The sequence below is a fragment of the Lepidochelys kempii genome, chromosome 5, assembly GCF_965140285.1.
Source record: "Lepidochelys kempii isolate rLepKem1 chromosome 5, rLepKem1.hap1, whole genome shotgun sequence".
NCBI classification, from domain to species: Eukaryota; Metazoa; Chordata; order Testudines; family Cheloniidae; genus Lepidochelys; species Lepidochelys kempii.
Window position 1 is genome coordinate 78884091 of NC_136384.1, and position 26664 is coordinate 78910754.

Genomic DNA, 26664 nt, shown 5'->3' on the forward strand with positions numbered 1-26664 from the left:
TGATGATCAGATTGTGAAAATTTGGATGTGCTTTCACAAATATATTTATCTTTGAGTGTAAAGTTACTTATCTGTTGCCTTGGGGATTGTAGCTGTTAGTTGTAAAAAGACATATCTGACTAGCATTCTGTAGCATCTGTATGTGGTGCCACTTTTGAATCTTCTTAATGTTTTTTTAAGGCTGAAATCAAAAGTGTTAAGATATTGATACTGGAATCTCTTTATTCAGACATAGTTATTCCAACAAGGATTGGTTAGAATTGCCCTAATTTTGGTACCTGTAAGCATACACAATCTTTCTCGCCATTCCTTTGAACCTCTCTTTTTTTTTTTTTTTTGGTGTGTGCTTTTTGAGTACCTTTCCAGATCACTTATCACCTAGATACAAAAACAAATCCCTTTACTTGTCTCAGTAAGAGTTCTGTTTGTTTCTTGATGTTTCTGCAGCATCAGAATCTTATTATGGTCTCAAAGATACTGTTGTGATGGGACTTTTGCCGCTTTCTAGACATATAGGGATAGGTCCTTCATTGTTTGTGCAGAACCACGAATGAGGCCTCCCTCAACAGATTTATACTTAGTTGTGAATGGAAAAGTAATATGCTTCCAGGATATCATTGGAGACTTTTAGCTTTGATGATAAATGATCTTATTGGATAGGAATGGTGGGTTCTGGTCTTGTGGCTTCTGCAGTTTGACAAATAAGAATTTTTCACCAATAGGCAGAAAATGGTGGTAAAGTCATTATCCCTAAGATCCTCTTTAGCCTTATTAAAGACTGAGGCAAAGTATTTGTTTAGATATTGGGCCATGCCTAGATTATCCTTGACCTCCACTCCATCCTCAGTGTTTAGCGGTCCCACTTCCTCTTTCTTTGTTTTCTTCTTATTTATATGGCTATAGAACCTTTTACTATTTGTTTTAATTCCCTTGGCAAGGTCCAGCTCTATTTGACTTTTAGCCTGTCTCATTTTGTCCCTACATGTTCTGACCTTAATAAGGTAGCTTTCCTTGCTGATCCCGCCCATCTTCCACTCCGTGTATGCTTTCTGCTTTTTCTTAATCACCTCTGTGAGATGCTTGGTCTACAGCTCCTGCCTATGAATTTTTTCCCCTTTCTTGGGATTCAGGCTTCCGATAGCTTCTGCAGCTTTGGCTTAAAGTAATCCCAGGCCTCCTCTACCGTTAGATCCATAAGTTCTTCAGTCCAATCCACTTCCCTAACTAATTTCCTTAATTTTTGAAAGTCGGCCCTTTTGAAATCAAAAACCCTAGTTGCAGATTTATTTTTGTTAATCCTTCCGTTCAGTTTGAACGGAACTAACTCATGATCACTTGTACCAAGATTATCCCCTACAACCATTTCTTCGATGAGGTCCTCACTACTCACCAAAACCAAATCTAAAATGGCATCCCCTCTAGTCCAGTTCAGCAGCTACTTGATGAAGGAATCCATCAGCTATCGTGTCTAGGAAAAGCCGAGCCCTATTATTATTGCTAGCACTCGTCCTCCAGTCTATATCTGGGAAGTTAGTCTCCCATGATCATGCAGTTTCCATTACTATTTACTTCATTAAAAACATTAAAAAGGGCTCTATCCATATCCAGATTAGATCCCGGCAGTGTGTAGCACACCCCAAGCACTATCCCAGGGGAGCCTCTAGTAGTTTTCTTCCCCAATGTAATTTTTGCCGAGATGGACTCTGTCTTATCCATTCCATCGCTTATTTCTTTACGTTCTACCTCATCATTGATATACAATGCTGCTCCACCACCTTTACCTTAATTTTGGTCTTTCCTAAACAGCACATACCCTTCAATACCCGTAGTGCAGTCATGACTACCATTCCACCATGTTTCTGTTATCCCTCTAATATCTGGTTTCACTTCCTGCACCAGTAGCTCTAGTTCCTCCATTTTGTTACCTAGGCTCCTCGCGTTGGTGTCCAAACATCTTAATTTTTGCTGTTTGGCCTCACTCACGTTCTGTACCCTATTAGGCACGGTCATTCTACAGCCAGTATAACCTATTAGACTGGTATCCACACTGCCCGTCCTCCTTATATACATTCTCCTACCCACGGCTGTATCCTTTCTTACTTCGTTTTCTTCCCCCTCAATGCTAAAATCTGGCGTGGAGATTACCTGGACATCTCCCAACCATCTCCCCCAAATTCCTAGTTTGAAGCTCTCTTAATCAGTTGTGCCAGCCTCCATCCTAGAAGTCTATATCCTTCCCTACTCAGATGAGGTCCATCCTGAGAGAAATGTCCTCTGTCCATGAATGCCTCCCAGTGGCCATACATCCCAAAGCCCTCCTTATAGCACCACTGCCTAAGCCATCTGTTGATAGGCATAATTTTGTCACACCTTTGTTGCTCTTCTCTAGGAAGAGGCAGAATCCCACTAAAGATCACCTGAACCTTGATTTCCTTAAGCATCTTCCCCAGCCTAGCATAGTCTCCCTTAATACTTTCCAGCGAGAATCTAGCCGTATCATTTGTTCCCACATGAAGGATAATTAGGGGATTCTTTCCTGCTCCCTTTAGGATCCTTTTCAACCTCAGGTCTACATCCTGTATCTTAGCCCCTGGAAGACAGAATACCACTCTATTCTCTGGATCAGCTCTGGTTACAGCCTGTCTATTCTTCTCAGTAAAGAGTCCCCGATCACATAAACCTGCCTTTTCCTGGTGACGGTGCTATTCTCCGGTCTATCCCCTGTTCCCTCTGGCTGCAAGTTCTTTCCTTTCCTATTCTCCCTTGTAATCCTCTTCAACCCATCCTGTATCCTCCTGGGGCTCATGTTTGGTGTAGTCTCCATTGACTCTCCCGCTTTTCCTATAGGACTAGCTGCTCTTCTCTTCTTCCTTGCCCTTCCACCTTCAGTGACTACCTGCTGAGCCCCTTCTTCATTTTCCAACTCTGCAAACCTATTCCTGAGCTCTATTTCTTCTTCACTAGCCCGTCTTTTCCTCTGCCTGGTTCTTTTAGTCACATGCTTCCACTGACCACTTTCCTCACTCAGTCTCCCCTCAGAATTTCTCAGTCCTGCTTCCATGTGCAAATCTTAGCTTTTCCCTTCAGAAACCTCATGTCTTCGCTGCAAAATCTGCTCAAACCCCTTCCTAAAGTCAACCAGACTTTCCACCTGCATCTCCAAACCTCAGATCTTTTCTTCCATCAGCTCTATCAGGCGGCATTTCATTCAGACAAAACTCTTACCAGGTACCCCCTTCAGGATCATGTACATACCGCAGCTTCCACATCCAGTCATCTGCATTGTGTCTTCCAGAACATGAGTCACTCCCACTGCTGCCTCTGTATCTGTCATAGCCTTCCCACCTAAATCCTGTTACTCTGGGAAACACAAACCACACCACAACACCACCACCCACAGCAAAAACAAACCCCAAAGAAGCACCACAATACAAACTCCCACTCAAACTCCCCTGTTTACAGGTCTCTTTGCTGGCTCCTGTGCCACTGCAGCTGTCTGAAGGTAGCCCAATTCTCATGTTGAGTGGCCTTTATTGTACAAAAAACCATCACTGTACTCTTCTTAGAAGCTGATATATTTTGACTCTAGTTTAGAATGTTATAGTTAAAATATGTAGTAATACTTATTCAGTAATTGTTAACTTTTTAATAAGACTTCAATTTAGTTTGAGCTAAAGTCATACTATTCTTACACTATTATACTTTAGGTTAGATATCCATTAATTGTGAAGTTGTGGCATTATTTTGATAACTTTTCCCTAAGTCTCAGTGTGCAAAGCATTATGCTGCCTTTCTAGCCTCCATCCCACTGAGTTTTCATTTGATCCCATTAAAGTATGTGGTACTGATGTAGAGCTCCAGTTATGGAGGTGTCCATATTTAGTTCCACACGTATTACTTATCTATATACAATTACGGGAGGCGGGGAAAAAACTCCTGCATTAAAACCCTTATTGAGATTGCAAAGTCAGGCACTTAAGTTAGGAAATTCCAGAATAGAGGTTGCCAGTGCAACTTTAATTCAGTCCTTTGGTGCACATGCATTATGACAGTCTCTGATTACATGATATACTGTTTTTCCACAGGACCATACCACATTCAGTGCACTGGATGGATGGTACTCATTTAATAAGCAGCTATTAAATATTCTTCAATGTGTAGCCCCAGACCTTATTTATGCTATTCATCCCCTGCTCTGAAGACAGAATTATTAATTTCCTCATGGGCTATTCTGTTATACTCATTAGAATTTGTGAATGTTTCACAAATATTTTCACAGCCACCTTGTGAGATAAGGGGGAGTGTATTATCCCCATTTTACAGATGGGGAAGGTGAGGCACAGAATTGACAGTCAAAAGAATCCACTCATTTTGTGTAGCCAATTTGAGACTGCTAAGACCTCATTTTTCAGAGTGTTAGTATTATGTAGCTTTTCATATGTTCAAAGCATAGTTCCTGTTGACTTCATTTACCTCTTGTGCTCAGCACTTCCGAAAGTCAGACCCCCGTGTCTCAAGTGAAGCACCCAGAAAATACGGAACTCTCAGTTAGTGATTACCTGTCAAAATTTTGATTTGAGTGACTTGACTAGCATCCCATAGGAACTCTCTGACACAAGCAGGGTTAGAACGCAGTTCTCCAGGGCACCATTGAATGGCCATCCTTTTTCTTCCTGCAGTCCTCTGCCTCAGTCAGTACATACTTTCCAGCTTCTGCAACAAATAAGGTCAGTGGTCCTACAAACGAGACTCCTTCACCACAAAACCCTGATTCATTCCCAGAGCAGGTTCATTCTGTGCACTGAATGAGGCAGGAGTCCTGCGAGAAAGATCATATGTGATCATGTAATTAAAGATTGTGTCATAATGTGCATACAAAAGGGGGCAGAATTAAGTTTTCACAGGTAAGCTTAATTCTGGCATTTCCTAAGGTTTGAGTGCTTAACTTGGGACAACTATAGTATTCTTTTAATGTAGCTGTTTTGTATAATTTCTTGGGTTATTTAAAAAATTGAACAAATGCCATCATGTAACATCATATTGTCATCCACATGAGTCATCAGTACGGTTAAAACCTTTAATTACTAATGCAACCTGATATGGTTATGAGCCTTACATGGTTATGAGAGAAATGAGTAGTAATTTGCAAATTCAGAATGCATCAAAGAAAATAACATATCTACTTTAAATAAATCATTCTCGTTCTTGACACAAAACTGGGACGTGTCCCTTTTATTCCGGTGGAAAGGCCAGATTGCTGGTGACCTGGGACCTACTAAGAAGGAAGTGCATATTTGAACACCAGCCAAGTAGTTCCACCAGGTTACCAGCATTATTATCTTTATCAGTCTGTCTGCTGGTATTTACCAAGAGTCCATATGAACTGCAGCATTGCCAGTGGCTCCCTGCTAGCCTCAAAGACTAGAATCCAGAACTTGTTCCACTGAAAGAGAAAAATATTGAAAATATTGCTGTTGGTGGTGGCTACGCATGTCTAGATATGAAGCAGATGTTCAGGGTTAAGGCTCTTCATACAAATATGTACCCTTTTAAAAAGCCTTAATTAAATAGTTAAAATGAATTTCCCACCTCAGTCTGGAAATGTTACTTACTGGACTTCATCTATACTCCCATTGTCTTTAATACAGCCACTGGAGTCCCCCATGGCCCTGTTCTCAACTATCTCATGTGCCGGTCATGCTCCCCACACATCTCTTCTCACTTTTCATGCCCTGCCCATGCTATTCAGCTGCAAAATCTTTCTCCCTGGATTAACAAGGCTACGTGCTAAGCACAGCTGGTGACTGAGGCAGGCACTCCAGTATCAAGAAATACCTGTTAGCCCGTTCGTTTCTAAGCTGACCCCCCAAGAAGGATAGGTAAAAATAGTAAAAACTGTATGGCCCTTTCATAAGCCGACCCTGTATTTCAGGGGTTGGCAAACTTTGGCTCCCAGCCCGTCAGGGTAAGCCACTGGCGTGTCAGGATTTTTTGTTTACCTGGAGCGTCTGCAGGCATGGAGCCCCTCAGCTCCCTGTCGCTGCGGTTCGCTGTTCCCAGCCAATGGGAGCTGCGGGAAGTATTGCTGTCCCCATTGGCTGGGAACAGCGAACCGCAGCGACAGGGAGCTGAGGGGCTCCATGCCTGCAGATGCTCCAGGTAAACAAAATGACAATGTATTAGATATTTAATTCTATGATTTCATAGAGTTTAAAATCATCAAATTTTGGTGTAGACCTGTTTATAAGCTGACCCCCGCTCTTTGATGTGTCATTTTTTTACCAGAAATATTTGGCTTGTGAATGAGTATATACGGTACCAAGATGAGGTTATGCTAGATGAAGGAAATACATTTTAAAATTACTTGATATATTCAAACAGATCTATTTTGTATGTGTGTGTGAAGGTTCCATGACTATCATGTATCAACATTTTCTTCGTGTGTTTCTGTATGGATCCCGCTACAGATGTGCATGGGCCTCAGACACATGAGCTCAGAATCTTTTGCATAGCTTTGTCCATTAATGCAAGCATCCTATGCTGCCTCATGCTCCAGTGTGAAAGCATAAAGTGCAGAGTGGCTGCAACGCTTCCTCAATTCCTTCTTACTTTTTGTGCTAGTGGGACAGAACCTGGGCTGTGCTTGACTCTCACGGGTGTTTGTTTAAGCTCCAAATTTGTCGGAAGAAATACTCTGCACTTCTTTTGTACTTTCTGAAAATCGTCTTTTTTAGCTGAATGTTCTCCTCTACCCCTCCCTTCTCCACCCCCCCCCAAAAAAAAAAAAAAGTAATAGAAGAGAGATAACAGAGAAACCTCCTGTACGGCAAGGCAAAGTAGCACAATCATTAAAGGCAGACACTAAGTCCTTGGGGTTTAAACTCTGGCCTGCCATGGCTATCTTGATGCTCTGGGCATCTTGGCCAGACATCACTAAGAAGGTCCAGGTGACCACCAAAGATATGCTGTTTAAGGGGATGGAACCCATTCTGGTAACAGTCCCCTTAGAGGCAGAGAACACTATTTTTCTCCTAGACTCGTTATTCAGACTAACCATACTGGAAGTGACCACAATTCTCTAGAAAGGTGTCAGTCATTCATGTACGCCCAATTCTATTTCAGACTCAGTAGGTTTCCTGTGACTGTCAGGAGCCATGCTAAGACCAGGATCCTACAGTTGACTTTTGGAAACTCTTTTCCCCCTTCTATTGGATTTGGGCAGAGATTTTGGCTAATACATGAGTACTAGACATAGTTACCCATGGCTACGCCATCCAATTCCTTTCCATACCCGTAAACTCTCCTTCCCCCCTCATCCCTTTTTAAGGATCCTTCTCATGAGAGCCTTTTACAAAATGTAGCCTTATAGCTCAATCTTGGAGCCATTGAAGAAGATTCTCAAGAATAGAGGGCAAGAATTTCTTCTCCCATTATTTCCACTTCCAGAGAAGAAAGGGGCACTTTGTCTTATCCTATGTCTGAGGAGACTCAACAAATACATATACTACCACAGATTCAGGGATGGTAACACTTGTCTCCATCATTCCATTGCTTCAGGTACAGGTTTGTTGCTCTTGGCTTGCAAGACACATACCTCACATTGCCATTCACTTGGCCCACAGGAAGTTCCTCAAATTTACAGTAGGCTGAATCCATCAGTCCACTACCCTTTTGGCCTCTCCACAGCATTGTGCCTTTACCAAGTGCCTCACTCACGTGGCAGAGTACCTGAAGAATCAAGTTATCTCTGTCTACCTGTACCGGAATCTTATTAGGAAACTCTGACAAACCTTGACAATGCCCTATCCCTGCTTGCCCCATTTGAACCTCCTAGTAATCTGAGAGATTCTCTCATCACAGCACATACTGTAATTTATAGGACTCGGTCCACTCTGACACCTAAAATCATGCTTACCTCAAGATAGAGTTCTCTTGTTTCAGTTGTTAATAAATGGGGTAATTGCTTGCTTGATAATGAGAGTATGGACTTAACTCACATTATTAGGCCATCTGTACATATGTGACACACTGCTTGCCAGGCTTTTCCTGAGATCCCTATGACTTTGTCTCAGGTCAGTCTATTCCCTGGCAAAGCATTATGCGCAACACAGTTGCGACTTCATCTCACATCCTCAGGGAACTGTCGTCGTGTCTATACCCTAGCAGTGTCAACAAAGGAGTACCATTCAAGATCCCTTCATTGCTTGAAATGTTAGTGATGGACATGTCCAAAATGGAATGACCCTTAGAAGACATGAGGCTACACATAAAAGTATGGAACTCAGGACCATCAGGCTAGTGTGTGAAGCATTCCTCCTGGTCCACTGGCAATTAATAGTATAACATTGATAAATACGTTGGCAATATACCATAAAAGAAACAAAGGGGCACCACCTTTGGTCCTCCCACCTCCTTTCATCTCCCACCCCCTGCAGTCCAGAGAGGCAGTCATACTATGGAACTGGTGTTGCCTGCATGGCTTAATCCTGACAACCTTGCATTTCCTGGGAACCAGCAACAACTTTGTGGATTTCTTGAACCATTGACCATTAGCCGCAAGTGGTTGTTGCTGCAGTCCCTCACAAATTCCTATTTCATCAACATAGGAGTCCTGGTAATAGATCTGTGTGCCATCAGAAACAATGCAATGTGTCCCAGCTTCTGTTCCCAAGTCTCCATGAGTCCAGGATCCTGGTTGGAAGTCTACCTACTGCAGTAGAAATAAGGGCTGCTGTATGCCTTTTCTCTGATTGTGGGCCAGACTCATCCTCATAGCTGTCTACTGTCTGAGAAAGTTCTGGCTGATGAACTTGGTGAACACATTTCCACAGCCCCTAAATCAGGCTCCTAGACCTGTTGTCACAGAACCAGGGACAAGTATTGAATCCTGATCTGCATCATTACAACTAACTGTTCAGATGCTGGCTGGATGAATACCATGAAAAAGGACTGCTCTTCACATGTTCAGGACATCCTGGCACAAAGAAGGAACCGGTCCACAAGGAAGACTTTTATTTTTTTCAAGTGAAGAGATTTTTCCATATGGAAGACCCGATATGACCTAGTGCCTGAACAAGTATTGTTAACTAAAATTCTAGATTACTTATTGCAGTTGAAACAGTCTGGACTCTCTGGTCTGATCAAGGCACACCTAGTAGTAATATTGGCGTGCCATCTTCTGATACAGTTGGTCCTGGTCTTCTCTCTTCCAGCCATATTGAAATTCCTCAAAGGTCTAATGCATGCTTACCCATTGATAACAGCCTGTGTGGGCCCTCAACATCGTCTTTCTGAAGCTGATGGAGTCCGACTTGCAGTAGCTCCCTCCATCATATAACCCTTAAAATAGTTTTTCTAGTGGCTATCACCTCAGCCAGGAGAGTGAACAAGTTTCAGGCACACACAGTCCAACCCCCATACTCCTTGTACCCCCAAGGACAAGGTGGTTCTGAGATGTCATGCAAAGTTAATCCCCAATGTGGTGTCTGAATTTCACTTAAACAGATGAGTGGGTTGGTTGGTTGTCTTTTTTCCTTAAACCTAATTCCATGCACGAGTTAAAACTGCACATGTAGGATATATCTCATGCCCTATATTACTACTCTGACAGGACTAAGTATTTCCTACTATTGCCATGGCTGATTGTGACTATAGTTGGTTGCTCTAAAGGCCAGGCCACTTACACTGAATTGTCCATTTAGACAGTTGGAGATTATCTCACTTTTTTTTCCAGATGCCACAGAAGTACCACCCTTATTGATGATCAAAGCTTATTCAACCAGAGTCCAAGTAACCTCCTCAGTCTGTTTCCAAAATCTGCTCACACTTGTAAAGCACTGGACTTGACTGCTAAATCTGATACTAGATTTGGGAGAAGAGTGCTCAGGTCTCTGATTCAGTTGGTACTCCACATTACTGCCATCCCGAAGAGGACACTGCTTACCAGTCATCTACAGTGGGACCCACACTGACAAATACTTGAAGAGAATTATTACTTACCCTACAGTAACTGTGGTTCTTGGAGATGGAGATGTAGTTAGTGTGGATAATGTAACCCTCCAGACTCAGTGAGATGCGGTTGAAGCTGGTGATAAATGAATCATGTTCTCCCAGGTCCTCCTTTGCTTCCCCCTCACCCTCAAAAATAAAATTCTGTTGTCTTAGACCTCCCACAGTTGCTCCCGATAACCTGTGGCAAAAAACGTGGACAGGAATAACCTTGCAGACCATACTTAAATGCTGATCCAAAATGACCTTATACCTCCATGGTGGTATGAACAGTTGTCCAAATCCTTTTGGGTTTTTCTGAATGAAGCAGAAACCCACTCTGAGTATCTAATGTTTTAGACAATCAGATTGGAAACAGGCCTTTGTTTTATTCATGGTCCCAGAGCATGCCTTTTATACCCTCAAATGTACTCTTGAGAGTTAGGTAATCTGGTATCTTCCCCAAACTGTCCATGTCTTATGTACTTCCCTCTGAGTTGACATGAGTCTACAGCCCAGTTGCTGATTGATTGGTGCTTAAAGCCACCAGTTAAGATCATATCAGAAACAACCATGATTTAATTGGCAGAGGTCAACAGTGGGGAGGGTATTCTTCCTTGCACTCTTGTACCATCTAGGCAGAGAATGGCAACGTGGCTCTTCCTTTCTGTATTTGCACTTTGATTTTGTAGCATTATGATAGTTGTCATGTCTATTGATTTAGTGTAACAGAATATAGTATTACTTTTTGTGTATGCCAGAAGCAGATGAAAAAGGTGACATCTGTTCTGCTAAAATTATGTTTGAAAATAATGTAAATTAAAGAGAGAATAATATTCCAAAAACAATGTGTTTTAGAATGTGATAGTTATAAAGTTTGCTCTAAAGAGAGACATCTTGGTTTTAACTTTCAGGTAATCCTAACATTTAAAATAGAATATATGTGAAAGGATATTGTTAAATAGTCTTGGGACCAAAATTTGACCTTCTCTAAGATTACTGGAATGTGATGGGTACATGTCATCTGAACTTCGGAGTTTTTAAATGACTCTTATCAAGTGATTCAAATAGCAAACAATAGCCACCGTTCATGTAGGGCCTAAATAAAGTCCTTTTTTGATCCTTCTACTGGACTTTATGGCAGCAGTACACTAACATATAATATTCATTTTGATGAAAGTCTTGTTGGAACTAGTGCCTAAGCAATGAAGTGAATTGAACCAAAAAAGTGTGTGATGACAAATTCCTTTTATTCCTTTTATGATTAAAGAAAAAAAAAGAAAGTTGGTAAGGAAATAGCTTTTATTTTCAAAGCTGGCAGTACTAGAAATAATGGAGAACAATATATTAAAAGTACTTGGCACTCTTTGTTAAGCGTTACATTAAGCATCAAAAATAAGATGTCTTACCATTCAGAAAAAGGAAAAGAAATAAGCGTAGTTTTGAATCTTTTTTTTTTTTTCCTTTTAACTTTAATGAGTTGATCAGCTTCAGAGAATGAGTGTACATGGTGTTTGTCTGAAGTGCTCTATCAGTTGCTTCAAAACTGGCATAACTGATTTGAGATTTTATGGACATTCTTTAAATTACAGTATCAAGTTTTTACACTAGATAGTTCAGGCTGGATATGTTTTGCAAAAAGTAATGTATTACTTAACAATCTGTATTCAAATTCTGCTTTCAGATTTTCCTGCACAATTCCCATTGAAATCAGTGGGAGTTGTGTATATGAATCTGGGGGCAAAAATTTAGTCACTATGGTAATGTTGTGCAACATGGGTATATAAAAAAGTTCTGTTTATTATACTTTAATCATGTGACACTGTAGGAAGATGTCTTGTTCCAAATATGTATACTCTGTTTAATTTTCTTTTTCGTTTACAGAGTCTCTGTAAATCCTGCTGGTAGGATACACACTGAGTATATATTTTGCTTCAAAGACTACCAAGGAAAACTATTTTGTGAATGGGATGAATATGCAGCCACTGACTACTTATCAACTACAATTTAGTGACTGATTAACCAGCTGGAGCACTTAACTAGTGATGTTTCCGTTTTCACATTATCCCGTTTGAGTTTGCTTGTCTTGATTTTAAAAAAAATTCAAAGTGGAGTACCGTAAACTTGATATGGATGGTAAAAAGAAAGACAAGGACAAACCAGATGATAGAATGGCACGGCCTAGTGGGCGTTCAGGTCACAATCCACGTGGCACTGGCTCTTCGAACTCTGGAGTGTTAATGGTTGGACCTAACTTTAGAGTTGGCAAAAAAATTGGATGTGGTAATTTTGGAGAACTACGATTAGGTAAGACTGGTATTCCTTATTCCACTCTATCTGATTCAAGATGTACATGCAAATTAAACATTCACAATATGTTTACGTTCCATATAAACTATTTTTCCTATTACAGTACTCAGTTTTTTTTCGTGTTGCAGAGATAACATCTTCATCACACCTTTTGAAATATTTTTCTTACAGAATTACCTAGTCTTTAATGTGCAGGGTGTGTGTGTGTGTTTGTGTATATATATCAAGTAATACTGCAGACAAAGTAATGACTTTATATATAAAAACACAAGTAAATATGTCAATTGAAGTCATTACTTTGTCTACAGTATTACTATGCTGAGTTTGTGAACACTTTTGTTTCAGACTAAGTTAAATTCACAACTTTCTGATGCAAGGGAAGAATAAACAGAGATCTACACTTACGTAAAATTTACATATTGTATATTTAAGCCCTTATATTAAAAGGTTGAGTTGAACATTATAAAGGTTGCAGTGTTTAAAAGTTATTTTATTTGCGTGAGGTACGCTATTGGGTATAGTTTTAAAATCTAGCTAAGTAAAATAGTTCAGTTTGGTACAGTAGCTTTTGTGTTGTAAGTATCTCAGATTGAGTTTGCCTATGCAGTTACTGCAGTACTGGTATTAAAAAATATAACCATTTTGTGCTCAGCAGTAACACAAGTATGCACTCTGTCTCACACCTGACTCTATTTTGAGATAGGTTGCTGTTCAGGCCAACTAATTTTCTGAAGAGTACCATGGAATACAGACAATCTATGAATAATCACTGCAGGGCAGAATAGGGGACCACAGTTGAATGTTTGTCATGAGGAGGATAGCTTCTCTAACAATATCCAACCCTTGTAAAGCACATTACTCTGGGCACTGGTTTAAGTCCAAGAGTGCATTTTTCTCAAAGTTTTCATTTTCCAACATGCTTATTCAAAGTAAGAGTTTATAAACTAATCTGTTAGTACAGACTTTGGTATACTGTATGCACTTCTAGATTATCCGGTGATTTAACTGCAATTCAGATACGTTACTGTTTTTTTTTTTTTTTTCCTTCCTCTTTCGCACTCTTGGCAGGAAACAGTGTTAGTTGCGTTCTAATCATTTGTGGCTGTAATAAAACTGATTTATACTGATGTATAAATACTGATGTATTTAAAATAATATTGAGGATCTAAGTTTGTCCTCATACCTATGAAGTTCAGAATTTAGGCTATAACTATATCCTAACTTCTCTTTTTGCTAGATTTTTTTTCAATGGATTTCAGACACTGTATGAACTAAATAGAACCAGTGTATTAACTCTCTTAAATATCATTTGTTAAGACAACTATAAGAAATTCAGGAAGTTTTTTTCCCCCTAGACATTTCATAACAGAACTTATTTTTGTCTGGTCTCTCTTCCTTTTTTGATAAACACAGAAATGAGAAATAAGGTCTGTGAAATTTGACATAGCCCGTAGGAACCTATTATTATCTGTCACATAAATATATATTTATTATTGTGTATCTGTTTTGATATATTTTGACAAGGTTTTGGTTTTCCTAGTAAGTAGAATGGAAGCAGGGAGAAATAGACTCAGTACTTGTAAGTTTTTTCTTTGCTGCTTGTGGTGATTGGGATTTCGTAAATGTGAAAGAAGCTGAAGGTAATAGAGAAGTCCACTTCTATCTCAACAGCTCAACTTGCTAGTGTGCGTAAGATGCAAAGTTAGCTGTGGATAATCTACTGACTTTAGACGTAGATGAATATGAGATTGAAACTAAAAAAGCCCATCGGCTGCACTCTGAGCGATAGACAGGGGAGCATGAACCTAAGAGAAATAGAATTGGATAACTGACAGGGAAGGAGAGATGTAAGGAAAGGAGAACAATGGTGTTTCCCTTACAGCAGCCATGTGCATTGGCTGCCTTTACTTTATCTGCCTCTGCTAAAAGTGAATGCCTGGTCAGAGCATGAAAAGTCTACTTATCAGACTGTATTATATAAAATCATTTAAATTTGTAGATCATTCACATTAAAAGTTATGATTAAAAGTAGATTTGTCATGGACTCTGCTTGTAATTTAAAACAAAAGCCTATGATTATTTGATACTTAAAATTTTGCATGTGTGAATGTGGTGATAAATAATTTAGGCCCCAATCCTACAAAGACTTATGCATGTGCTTAATGTTATGCATTTCAATGAAATGACTTACAGGTCGTAAAGTTGAGGCACGGGCATAAATCTTTACAGGATTGCAGTCTTAATGTAGAGCAACAAAGTTAAGACCTGGGATAAATGGGAGACTATTAGATAAAACAATGGTTCTCAAACTTTTGTATTGGTGACACCTTTTACACAGCAAGCCTTGGAGTGCAACCCATCCCCCCAATTAATTCAGATCACCTTTTTTATGTTTATAAATGCTGGAGGTGAAGCAGGGTTTTGGGGTGGAGGCTGAAAGCTTGTGACCCCCCATGTAATAACCGCATGACCCCCTAAGGGGTCAGAGCCCCCAGTCTGAGAACCCCTGAGGTAGAAGGAACTTAGCAACAACTTGGAAGCCATTGTGATCTGTCCATGCTGGGGAAAAAAGGGTATTAACATATCTTTCTGATGGCTTATAGAGGTTGGTGACATGGTAAATTGATCAGGACATGCAAGCGAATAAACAGACACGTTGGATGTATTTAAGTGGTAGGCCACAACTGGATTAATTTAACACTGGGCAGTGTGCCCACTCCCCTGCTCTCTCACACCAGGCATTTAACTGGTTCTAGCGTGTGATGACAGGGCTCCCATCATATAACCCATAATGTGGGGTAGATTCTCCTGTGTTTCTGTGCACTTTAGAATCTTCTCTCCCCCTTCCCGATAGGTTTGGGGAGTAGAGGTTATCAAAATGGAAATATCAGTCTACAAAGACTTCAGGTCTCTCCTCCTCTTACAGGCATAGTCCACCAGCAAAATTCAGAATCTGACTGACTTTTGGGAGCTGGCGCTTTTAGCCTTTGTAAGCACTAGACACTGTGTTCAAGTTGCAACAAACTAAACAGTCTTATTTTTCTTAATAGGACTTAATTTGCAATTCCTATTGTTTTCAACTTAACCGTGCATCCATGATGCTATGAGGGAAAACTTATGTTGCTGCTGCCTATAACCGATGGTACATCATGTGCCTAAAGAGAGGAATTAACTCTCCAGAGCTGTCAAATCTGATGCCTTTTATAAGTTCAATATATTTTAAAATGACACAATTGACTTGAATTTTTTAATTTAATTTGAGTCAGTTTTCTGATAGAACACCCTATATTAGTTGTCAAAACATTTTTAGTGGAGAATTAAAAAATTCAGTATTGACAGTCAACAAAACAGTGAAAATGTGCATTTTACAGCATTTTGTATATGAAGTAAAACTGAAAAAAGAGAAATAATTCTGTGGTCTTTTAGCCATAATAACCATACAGGTTCGTTGTATTAATGGTTAGTACAAAATTTTCCTGATTTGAAATGCGATTTTTCAAATTGACGGTATCTTTAAAATAGCAAACTCCTCTCCAGTAAACCTGCCTAAAATATTGGCAAACAGGTTGTTTTATGTGTTAACAATGAGCTTTTACCCTGTTTTACCTTAACTCTGTTAAAATTTTTCATGACAAAACTGCAACCCTTGTTAGTTTATCTCATGCAATTGGCTGATATTCATCTTTTTAAAACAAACCCCAAATCTGAAATTATTTGCACTAGTAAATTTTTAGTCTCAGTATCATGGCTGTGAAGTTTTTCTTCAAGCATGTTTTTCCATGAAATTAACAGTAATCAAATGCACCCCACTGTTCCCCTTGAATACCAGTTTTTCAGACTTTTTTTCTCTCAGCACCTCTTCACTCCATCTCAGTGTTCTTACTTTTCTCCTGTCTGTTCCGTTTCTAACTTTCATTCCCCAAATAGCAACAAAGATGTTAGGAACTGGTGCTAACTAACAAGGTAAAATCACTGAGGGCCACAGAATAGCCTTGGAATCCGGCAGTGCTTTCTGTACCATTGGTCAGTGACCTATATTGTGTCTCAGCAACATTTCCAGCTTTTGATGCTCTTTAGGACATGTTCTTTGTGAAATGCATTCTCTTGATAATGTAGTATTAAAATAATTAAATTCACTTCTTTAAACCTATGCCACTAAAGTTTAGCAGCTTAGTTAAATACATTTTTAAAGAAATAGCAAGAGGAAAGCTAGCTTTAAAAAAAATCTAAACCTCCACTGAGTTACAAATCACTGAAAATAGGAGTTGTTAGGGTACAAATGTACCCTTTCTTGCAATTAACTTCTTGAGCTTTCTGTTAGAACAGTGCATATTGTTTTAATTTGTTTGCACTGATTTTTCTTTCTCATGCAACCTCTAGTTTCCTTATTTGAAAAAAAAATCCATATTAAACTTGAAATTGTAATCAAAGTGCTTAAATCGGGTTTAAAATTATAACAGCGTTTGATTTCCTTAATCTAGGCGTGCATAACACTGATGTGTTCTTCAGACAGGCTTACTTGTTTCATTGATTTTCTGTATTTCACTAGCAAATAAATATTTTCTTACTCTGTTGAAAACATTAATCCCCCCCCCCCCCCCCCCCCCCCCCCCCCCCCCCGATTGTATCTATTCAGTCATGTATTTAACAGAGATAGGCCTGGAGTTTTGGGGACGAAGTAAACAGTAGCAAATCTTGTTAGTTGTGTTAATGAGTAAGTTTTATAGCTGATTCTTCTTTACTTGTGGTCTGCCAATATTGACACTGCAAATTTATTTTTGATAAAATACACTTTAAAATCAATTATGTATTAAGTTAAAGGAATATTTCAATTTAATTGTTGAAATATTACCCTTTCTCCCCCCTGCCCCCCCCCAATAAATAAAAAGCAAGCAAAGGAAGTGTGTTGGAATCACCCTTTTGTCAACCTGTTGGGTGAATTGCCGTTCATTCTTTGGTCATGTGTTAAGGTCATGTGTTACTTCAGTGCAATGAAAGCAAAACATAGGGTGCTATTTAGGCTGGTCACAAGCCTGAGTGCTACTTTGTCAATAAGCTCTTTGGCAAATAGTGCGTTTAGTTGCTGAAGCAAATAGCCATAGTGGAGCCTCATTAATGTTTTATGTCGATGTAGTTTTTGGCAAAATGGATCTGTCTCAATTCTGTGTCTTTTAAAAGCAACTCCTGGCAGAGTCTGACATTCTTGTTTTTGTCTTTCTTTAAGGAAAAAATTTGTACACAAATGAATATGTGGCAATTAAGCTGGTAAGTTAATTTTTTTGTATTCAGACTGACTTTTCTCAATATTTGAGATGTGAATTTGGTTAGAAATTTACTTTCAAATAATGGTTTGTTTATATGCAACTAAGTCTACTTGCGTGTATTACCACTGAATTATACTAGTTTCAGCTCGTCACTGGTTTCATGGGTGAACCAGACTGACTACTATTTCAGAAATCTGTCCACCAATCATACCAAGTGGATTCCTCTCTGCTGCAGTAGCAGTAGAGGATTGAAAAATGTGACGACAGAGAAAACCCAGAGGAAAGAATCTAGAAATTCTGCTTCTGTCCAGGAGGAGAGCAGCAGTGGAGATCCTGGATGACTATTTTTCCAATTAACTCCCAACTTTTCAGTTTATCTTGTCTGTCATCACTTCTACTCTTGCTTCTCACTGTGAACAGGTAGCTGCCTTTTTAATTACTGAAATATCTGTAGAATGTGAGATGTTTGATGTAATTTACTAATGAATACTTCCATATCAGATGTGATACGCTTATGACCATGACATTCTTTCCCACATTTTAAGGGCTTGTCTGCAGAGGGGTTTAATTCATAGCTTTTTGCTGTCAGGTAACACATGTTACGGAAGCTGTAGTAATAGCTTGCACTCAAGGCACTGTACCCTTTGTCAACACGCATCATTGTGTACACTCGGGAACGATTGTATGGCACTCTGTAAGGGCGCTCCTTTGCTTTTGCTGTTGAGCAGTGTGCATTCTGGGATTTTTTTCAGTCTGTTGTGGGATGCGTAGTGGAAGCCAGGCGGGTTCTGATTATTTTTTTAAAAATCCTGTGATTCATTTGTCTCTGCCCCTGCCCTTTTTAAGGATTGGTAGCACCATTTTTGAATTGCTGTGGGGAGCTTGGGCCCAACAATGCTTGGCACCAGTACGCTGGCAACCCTGATATACACATAGCCTACTTGGGCTGTATTTTAACACTCAAAGCTGGATGAATTCAGTTTTGAATTTTGCCTGATTCACCGTCAAGCAAACAATGTGGCAGGAGCTCCTCCAGCAGCAGGAGGATCTCCAGTGGTGGCAGAACAAGAAAGACACCGAGCAACTGAGTAGAGGACTAGTTCCTGGAGCAGCTTCACAACATGCGGCACTACTTCTGGTTTTGGAAAACCAGCATGGATTGGTGGGAAATGATTGTTCTGCAGACCTGGGATGAAAGAATTTCATTGGTGAAAAAATTTCTGGGAGGCCAACCTTTTTGGAGATATGTTCTGAACTGACCCTGCAGCTACAGCAGCAGTGAACCAACTTTCGGTGCCCTGTACATGTGGACAAGCGTCATGCCCATTGGGGCCATTGTCAGGCAAGTGTGTGATGCCATGGAAAAGGTACTGCTCCCCTGGGTTATAAAGCTTAGTAATGCTCTGGAGGTTATTGATTTTTGTACTCGTGTGAGTCTCCGATTGTATTGGGACAACTCATGGGGACCGATGTGCCTCTTTGCTTCCTCTTCTCCTCCCCGAGTCAGGGCTCAGAATTCATAAAGAGAAAGAGGTATTTCTCCATGGTACTCCAAGGGCTTGTTGACTGCCATTGCAAGTTTATAGGCATAACTTCAGGGTGGTCTGGAAGAGTCCACAGTGTTAGGATCTTTTGAAATTTAGGTGTATTTAAATTAATAGAAGTAAGACTCCTTGGCCCTGGGAACACTATAGACATTACTAGCATGGACATTTTCCTCCAGTTTTATCCTGGGAGACCTGGCTTACCCTCTGCTTCCCTGGTTAGTGAAGCCATTCATGGAAGCATAGGACTGGAAGGGACCGGGACCTCAAGAGATCATCCAGTTCAGTCCCCTGCACTCAAGGCAGGACTATGTAATAACTAGACCATTCCTGATACGTTTGTCTAATCTGGTCTTAAAACCCTCCAATGACAGAGATTCCACAACCTCTCTAGGCAATTTGTCCCACTGCTTAACTGCCCTGACCATTAGGAAGTTTTTCCTAATGTCCAACCTAAACCTCCCTTGCTGCAATTTAAGCTCATTGCTTCTTGTCCTGTCCTTAGAGGTTAAGAATTTTTCACACTCCTCCTTGTAACAGCCTTTTATGTACTTGAAAACTGGTATCGTGTCTCCCTTCAGTCTTCTCTTCTGCAGACTAAACAAACACAGTTTTTTCAATCTTTCCTTTTCCATTATTTTCTAGACCTTTAATAATTTTTGTTCTCTTCTGGACTTTCTCCAATTTGTCTCCATCTTTCCTGAAATCTGGTGCCCAGAACTGGACACAATATCCAGCTGATGCCTTAGTATGGCATAGAGTGGAGGAATTACTTCTCAAATCTTGCTTACAACACTCTTGCTAATGCATCCCAGAATGATATTTGCTTCTTTTGCAACAGTGTTACACTGTTGACTCATATTTAGCTTGTGATCCACTATAACACCTACATCTCTGTCTGCAGTACTCTTTTCGAGGCAGCCATTTCCCATTTTGTGTTTGTACAATTGATTGTTTCTTCCTAAGTGGAGTACTTTGCATTTGTCTTTATTGAATTTCATTCTGTTTACTTGAGACTATTTCTCTAGTTTGTCCAGATCATTTTGAACTGGCTGCTTAGAAGATAGGAACTGTTAACTACTGCCTCAATAGTTGCAGAAAGACAGCTGAGAATTAATTTGGCTGTTGGAAAGGGATATGGCTTTGTTTGTGGAATAGACTAGAAGCAGCAGAAAAAAATCCCAAATGTTGTCTGTTTGAACAGTATTTGTGAGTGTAAGGGAGAAAACCTTATCAATGGGTGGGAGGTGGAGATGCAGAGATTTGCTCAGCCATTTGAGTAGCCAGCAAAGTGTCAAGGACAAAATGCTAATAGCCAGGGTGATATTGTCAGGGAGGCCTATTGATCTTATTTTGAACCTCAGGCCTGAAATTGCAAAGCTGTACTGTATTGTTTTTATGGGTGTTGTGTTGTGGCAGTTCCTGTTGCACCGTGTGTGTTTATCTGCATGTGGTTGCAAACCTTGATGAATTAGTGAAAATGTAATTATTTTCTGTGTAAAATGAACTGTTGATGCCTTTAAAATTTCATTTGTCAGGTTGTTTAATAAAAATTTACTGTGCAACAATTATGTAATGACGAATGACCTTTTCATTAAATCAGCAGTGAAACAAAACAGTAAAGTGCAGCAGTTCAGTGCAGAGAAGTATGCAAGGAGCGGGGCACTTAAAGTCACAGCAGAGTAAACAGTTTGGCTCTGCTTCTTCTGAAGTGGAGTGCCAAGGCTCAAAAGTTACCTGGGGTGATAGAGGGCTCAAAAGAGGGGGTGCCAGGTGCCCTGTTCTCTGTGCCTTGAGCTGGTGTCCATGAGGGGAATGGCTTCTGGGAGCAGTTCTGCGGGAGTGTAGTGGGGAGGAGTTGTTCCCAGTAGCCAGTGTTGTCCATGGCCTACATAACTTGGCTAGCTGCTGATTTGCAGTATTGTATTGCCTGCTGCCCTAATAGTATCATGCACTACAACAGAGCCTTTTGGCTTCCTATCTTCTCCAGGAGTTGCCTCTACCATCTCCCTGTTTTTTTCCATAGTGACTTTGGCTATGGCAGTTCAACTGCTATGCTGTCCTTTGCAGTGAACTACCTGGGAGAGCTCCTTGTCATATATTCATTCTCTGTCCTCAGTTACTGCCTCCATCTCTTTTCTCTTTATTTTATTTTATTTTATTTTTTTTTTTGTGATGGAGACTCTAATGATATTTATGAACATTTCTTCACAATTTTTCTGTTTTTTCCCCCTCAGGTTTGCCAGCCACTGACAAAGGCCTTGTCTTTGAAGGTCTGGCCAGTGCGGGTGCTGAAACTTTGGGGGTATTAAAAAATGAGACAGGAGTATTATTCATATTCTAGAGAGGCTATGATAACATTTTTATGCATTTCTGGCTTTACCTCTCTGAGATTCTTCCAAGTCTTGGGGGAACCCCTGAAATAGTAAGCCATGCATGCATTGGGAGCTGGGAGTCCTGGTGCCAGAGGTGAAGAACATGGAGCGCACCATCACTCCCAGAGCTAGAACCATGCTGGAGAGGACCCAGAAGGATGCTATCCGCTGCCAATACATGGAAAACTTGAAACAGAAGCCGGACCAGGGCAAGGCCTTCAAGGTGACATGCAAGTGGGATGCCAGCAACCACTTGCTCCCTGGCAGCTTCAGCTGATTTGCCGACTGGAGGTTCGTCCACCAGGCCTGCGTCTCACTGAATGGAGCTGTCCACTATAGGAATCAGGACAACCGATGCAGGAAGTGCAGCTATGCCAACGAGACACTATCCCATGTCCATAGGGAAGGTCACCATGAACTCCACCGTTCCCGGAACCGACAGACATAGTCATCACCAACGAGGACTGGAAGAAGATCATCATGGTGGACGTCACCGTGCCCTTTGAAAACAGGACCCCGGCTTTCACAACGCCCAATCTCGAAAGCTGGAGAAATATGCTGACACCCTGAGAACTAGGGGTTACGAGGTACAAATTCATGCACTGATAGTTGAAGCCCTGGGCCCATAGGACCCTGGTAATGAGCGAATGCTGAGAGAATGTGGAGTCGGTCAATGCTGCGCTCGGCTGATGCGGCAACTCATGGTATCAGACGCTATCAGGTGGCCAAGGGACATCTACGTAGAACACATCACCGGACGTCGGCAATACCAGGAGGGACAATCTTCACTCATTGATATATTTTGCTTTCCACCACCAATTCTCTGTATAACTTTTTTCAGGAGTAATGTACCCAAATGTATGGATGCTAGATATCTAAACTGTATTCTTAAATTCATTCACCTAAATTTGGGTTATTGCTGATTATGCACTATATGTATCTTATGACTTTAAAAACAAACTTTGTATTTGTGAATAATCTAAGCACTATATCCAGATGTACAAATACTCTTTTCTCAACCTATTATATAATTTTTTTAACATTAGCTTTAATAAAAAATTTACGCTGTGTGGCTTTGCTGTTGTGCCTTGGAGGATTGAGGATAAGGGTGCAGGGAAGGGAAAGGAGGTTGTGATTGGGAATTGTGTTCTCAGTCTTGCTTTGCAGTTTTGCTGTGCCTTGGAGGTGCTTATATGATGTTGGAGGGATTAGCAGGGAGAATCTGCATAATAAACAAGGTGCATAATTCCCTCTACATCACCAGAAGGCTGTCCTGACTCTGGATGATGTTGCACTGAGGCAGGTGACTAGGATGCAGAGAATGGTCATATTCAAAAAGGCAAAGGGCAGACCAGGGAGATACGCAGTGAAGTTATTCACTAAGATGGTCCCCCTAGAAGTTGTGCTGGAGTGGAAATGAGTTGCAAACTATACCATTGGGGAAGGCTATGCAGCTATTCCTTAGTTTCTGAACAAAAATTGAACAATTCTTTAGCCTTAGATTTTGCTTTTTTACCTGAACACATGTTGAAAGTACAGAGTAAAACAGACAGGGTTCTGCAATGATTATTTGAAACATTCACCGTTACCAATCTGTAAGAATGCATATTATTGGGCTTTTATAGGGGAGCTGTACTTTTTATAGTTTTGGGCATACACTGTCGTCTGTTTCATGAAAAGAGAGTGCTGCTTTTCTTGTAATCACTGCTCAATAAACTTTTGCATTTTTCACAAAAGAATGTTTTCCTTATTTGAATCTGCTGTGGGATGGAGTGAGGGAGAGACTGTAGCAGTGCCATGCTGCTGGCTGCCATTTTGAGGTGGCAAATAGTGTTTGGAGTGGGGGTGGTATTGGGCAGGACATCTGAAGGAAGGGAAAGGAGAAAAGAAAATACGTATATGGCTATGGGCCCAAAAATGTTAGGTAGATGGGGCTTTAGCTTGAGATGGAGACCAATTACCTGGCTCGAGTAGCCGCCATTTTGGAACAGTGAATGGGTGGTGGTGGGAAGGTGGCAAATGGACAGTTTGGGTCGAGGGCAGGAGGGAGATTTTGACCTCAGTTAGAAAGGCTTCTGTCTCACATCAACCTACAATAGCTGCTGCTGTGGGGCACCCAGCATGGAAGCTAGTATGGCATACTAACAAATTATAATTTAAAATACTTTTTGTTTTGTTTTAAAGTACATGCAAAGGTTCCTTCCATAGGATCAGCCTCAGTCCTTCTCTGGCTTGCTGCCTGGGATTTGGGGTGTCTTGCTGGTGCTCCTCGAGGGGAGAGCAAGCTTCATTAGTTGCCTGGGTTGGGTGGTTATGTAGTTATGTAAAATCCTATTCAGCACCTTAGAAAGGACAGGTTATATGTCCCCTACTGGAGTTTTTTCCTGTTGGCCCTTATTTTAATGTAGGTGCTTCTGAGCTGTTTTGCTGTGTATCTGACACTGTTCAGCATCCCGGTTGTGGCCCCTCATGGACATCTGCCCAGCAATGTCCACAAAAATGTCTTAATTGCGGTGGGAGGCTACAAGACTTTCCTGCACAAATGCTTCTGCTCACATGGCAATGAGATCCAGGGTGTTGTAGGGCTTCTGTAGTATTCTTTCAGGTATTGCAATAAACTGGCATCCAGGAGCAAATGGATAAAATGGTGCTGTATGCCAGTTGTAAAAAGGGGAGGGGACAGAGCAGGATAGGGCATGCAAGTAAACGGACAAGTCCGTAATGGTCACCTGTAAAGCGATGTGGGATAGCCATTGGTTGTCTGTCAGAGTAGTTCTCAGCAGCATTCCGTGCACATGAACAATAGATGGGACCAACTCTCACTTTTCAGCAAAGTTAATTCATTTTGAAGCAGGACTCTGGAATTTGTGATAAATATGGAGTGAGTGCGCTATAATGAATTTCATTGTTTATATGCAAGTATTTTCAGAGTGGATTAATTCCAAAAAGTTGTGGATTAACACCCCCGTGAAGAAGAGTCTTAAGTTTCAACCATTATTTAAATTGAAGTTCTGCTGTGCTTGTGGATGTGACTTAGGCCTTGTATACGCTACAGGGGAAATTCGATCTAAGCTACGCAATTTGAGTTACATGAACAGCGTAACTCAAATCAACATAGCTTAGATCTACTTACCGCGGGGTCTACGCTACGCGATGTTGACTGGAGATGCTGTCGCGTCGACTCTCCTTACTCTTCTTGATCTGGAGGACTACAGGAGTTGATAGGAGAGCGATTTAGTGGGTTATTGATCGCAGATCAACTGCCGATGCATTGGTCGCCGCTCGTCAATCCCTGGTAAGCGTAGACAAGCCCTAAGCTGTGGGTAAACCAATGTTAGTTTCTGTAATAATAAAGATATTTCAGAATGGATTGAGGTTTTTAAAAACAAAGCAAACAAAAAAACCGCGACAAAGAATGTATGAAGGTGTAAAGCGCTGTAACTTTTATGAACACTTTTTTTTGGAAAAACTTGCATAACTGTCTCTTGGCTCCACTAATGAATGCCATGGAGTTATTCCAAATCATCCATAGAATATTTTTTGCAGTACCTTATATATCGAACATTCTGGTTATATAAAGTGAAATTTAGAATATGAAAACCTGAGCTGTGGAATAGCGAAATAAAAAATGGCAAGTCTAAAAAGTAAATGCTTTTAATATAATTATATAGTAAGCTTATGAGAGGAACTTCTACCAAACTACTTCATGGTTAAATCAGGGTTGCCAAATACAAAGTTCATTCCACAGGTAGGAACTGGTGTAAAAAAACATCCCAAACTAACTTTTTTCCCAAAGAGCAGAATTGTGTAGCCTTAGTTTTAAAATGAATTTTCCTTTTAAAATATGCCTGAAACTCTTAAGTCCAGTACAAGGTGAATATGGGCTGAGTTATTTCTGTGTTCAAAATGTAATAATTGCTGAGGTAGTGTAATCACAATAAACCTTTATAGTGTCTTCTGCATGATTGGTGATTTTGGAGCACTAATTATATGGTACTCCAGATTAAGAAAAATATAAATCTGATACTATTTGGTTCATTTATGGATTTTTTGAGTAAATTGCCACATCCATAAACATTGCCACTTTATGAATTATTTATAAAATAATGAGTTTAAGGTATTTCTATATTAATTTCATTCAACCTCTGAAGTGATTGTGATTTGGCAATTTAGTTTTGCCATATTGATTTGCTAATTCCTCTGAGTCTTACAACAACTTCACTTAAAGCTGTGTAGAAAGCTTTAAGAACCATTTTCAAATACCTTGTTTTAGAAGTTCTGAAAGAGTCCTACTTCTGGTAAAGCCCTAGTGTATGTTATTACAATGTGCAAGACAGAATTATAATTACTTGATCACTTGAAGCAATGAAAAGGAAGTAGTGTGTTAACGTATAATAAACTAACAAAAGGCAGGAAATTCAAAGTTAAGGCCAAAACTCTAACTCTCACTGTTGTTGGGTATAGATACTGTGTAACAGGGTGGCACTCGCCTCTCGCAAGTGCCCTCTTGTCCGAGTGCACGTGCCTGCACTTTCTCTCTGGCTTGTAGTGGAATCTTCAGCAACTCTTCCCTTTGGGCAGAGTCTCTCACAGTCTGTATGTGAGATAAAAATCAAACCCCTTCCAGGGTATAAGTCCCACAGGGAGGCCTATCTCAGCACCCTCTGTAATGTTGCTTTATTTGCAGCCCTATCTCTGCGCTCACTCCTCAATCAGTCCAGCAGGGCCTATCACAGTACCCTGGTTCGATGGTCTCTCAGCCCCTTCTGGGATCTCTCGAATTGTCCTCGCTCTGGTATAGAGTGGTGCCCCAAGGCTCCCTCGTTGGAGGCAATGTCTTCGCCCTCTTGGGGTTGCTCAGGCCCAAGCTGTCCAGCTGGACCACTATGGTTCATTTCCTCTTCCAGGGATGCATCAAAGTCCAGGCCACTTGGTCGGGGGGGCCCTGGGCCTGTCCTACAGAGACACTAAAGATAGCAACCATCCACCATGTCCCTTCAACTAAGCTGAGTCGCTGCTACAATTCCCTGGGCCACTTCCCCGTGGCCCCAGCACGTTCTTCACTCTTACCTCAGGGTCTGGTCCTTGTTGAGTCCCAGCGGCCAGCCCAGAGCTCCTTCTCGGCCTCTACTCCCCACCCCCCAATCTCTGCTAGTACTGCTCTGTCCTAGGTCCTGTAGCTCC

General features: G+C 40.7%; 1 protein-coding gene across 12 annotated transcripts in view; it reads left to right on the forward strand.

The window, feature by feature from the left end:
- CSNK1G3 (casein kinase 1 gamma 3) overlaps positions 1-26664 on the forward strand; it is a 163531-nt gene that overhangs the window by 22165 nt on the left and 114702 nt on the right. For 8 of the 12 annotated variants that reach the window (XM_073344822.2, XM_073344818.2, XM_073344823.2 and 5 more), the window contains exons 3-4: positions 11872-12294; positions 17522-17562. In XM_073344822.2, the coding sequence (XP_073200923.1) occupies positions 12117-12294; positions 17522-17562 (219 nt within the window). In that variant the 5' untranslated portion in view covers positions 11872-12116. Of the gene's footprint in view, positions 1-11871; positions 12295-17521; positions 17563-17807; positions 17982-26664 lie in introns of those variants that run through there. The other 4 variants (XM_073344826.2, XM_073344829.2, XM_073344832.2 and 1 more) reach the window with 4 other exon arrangements.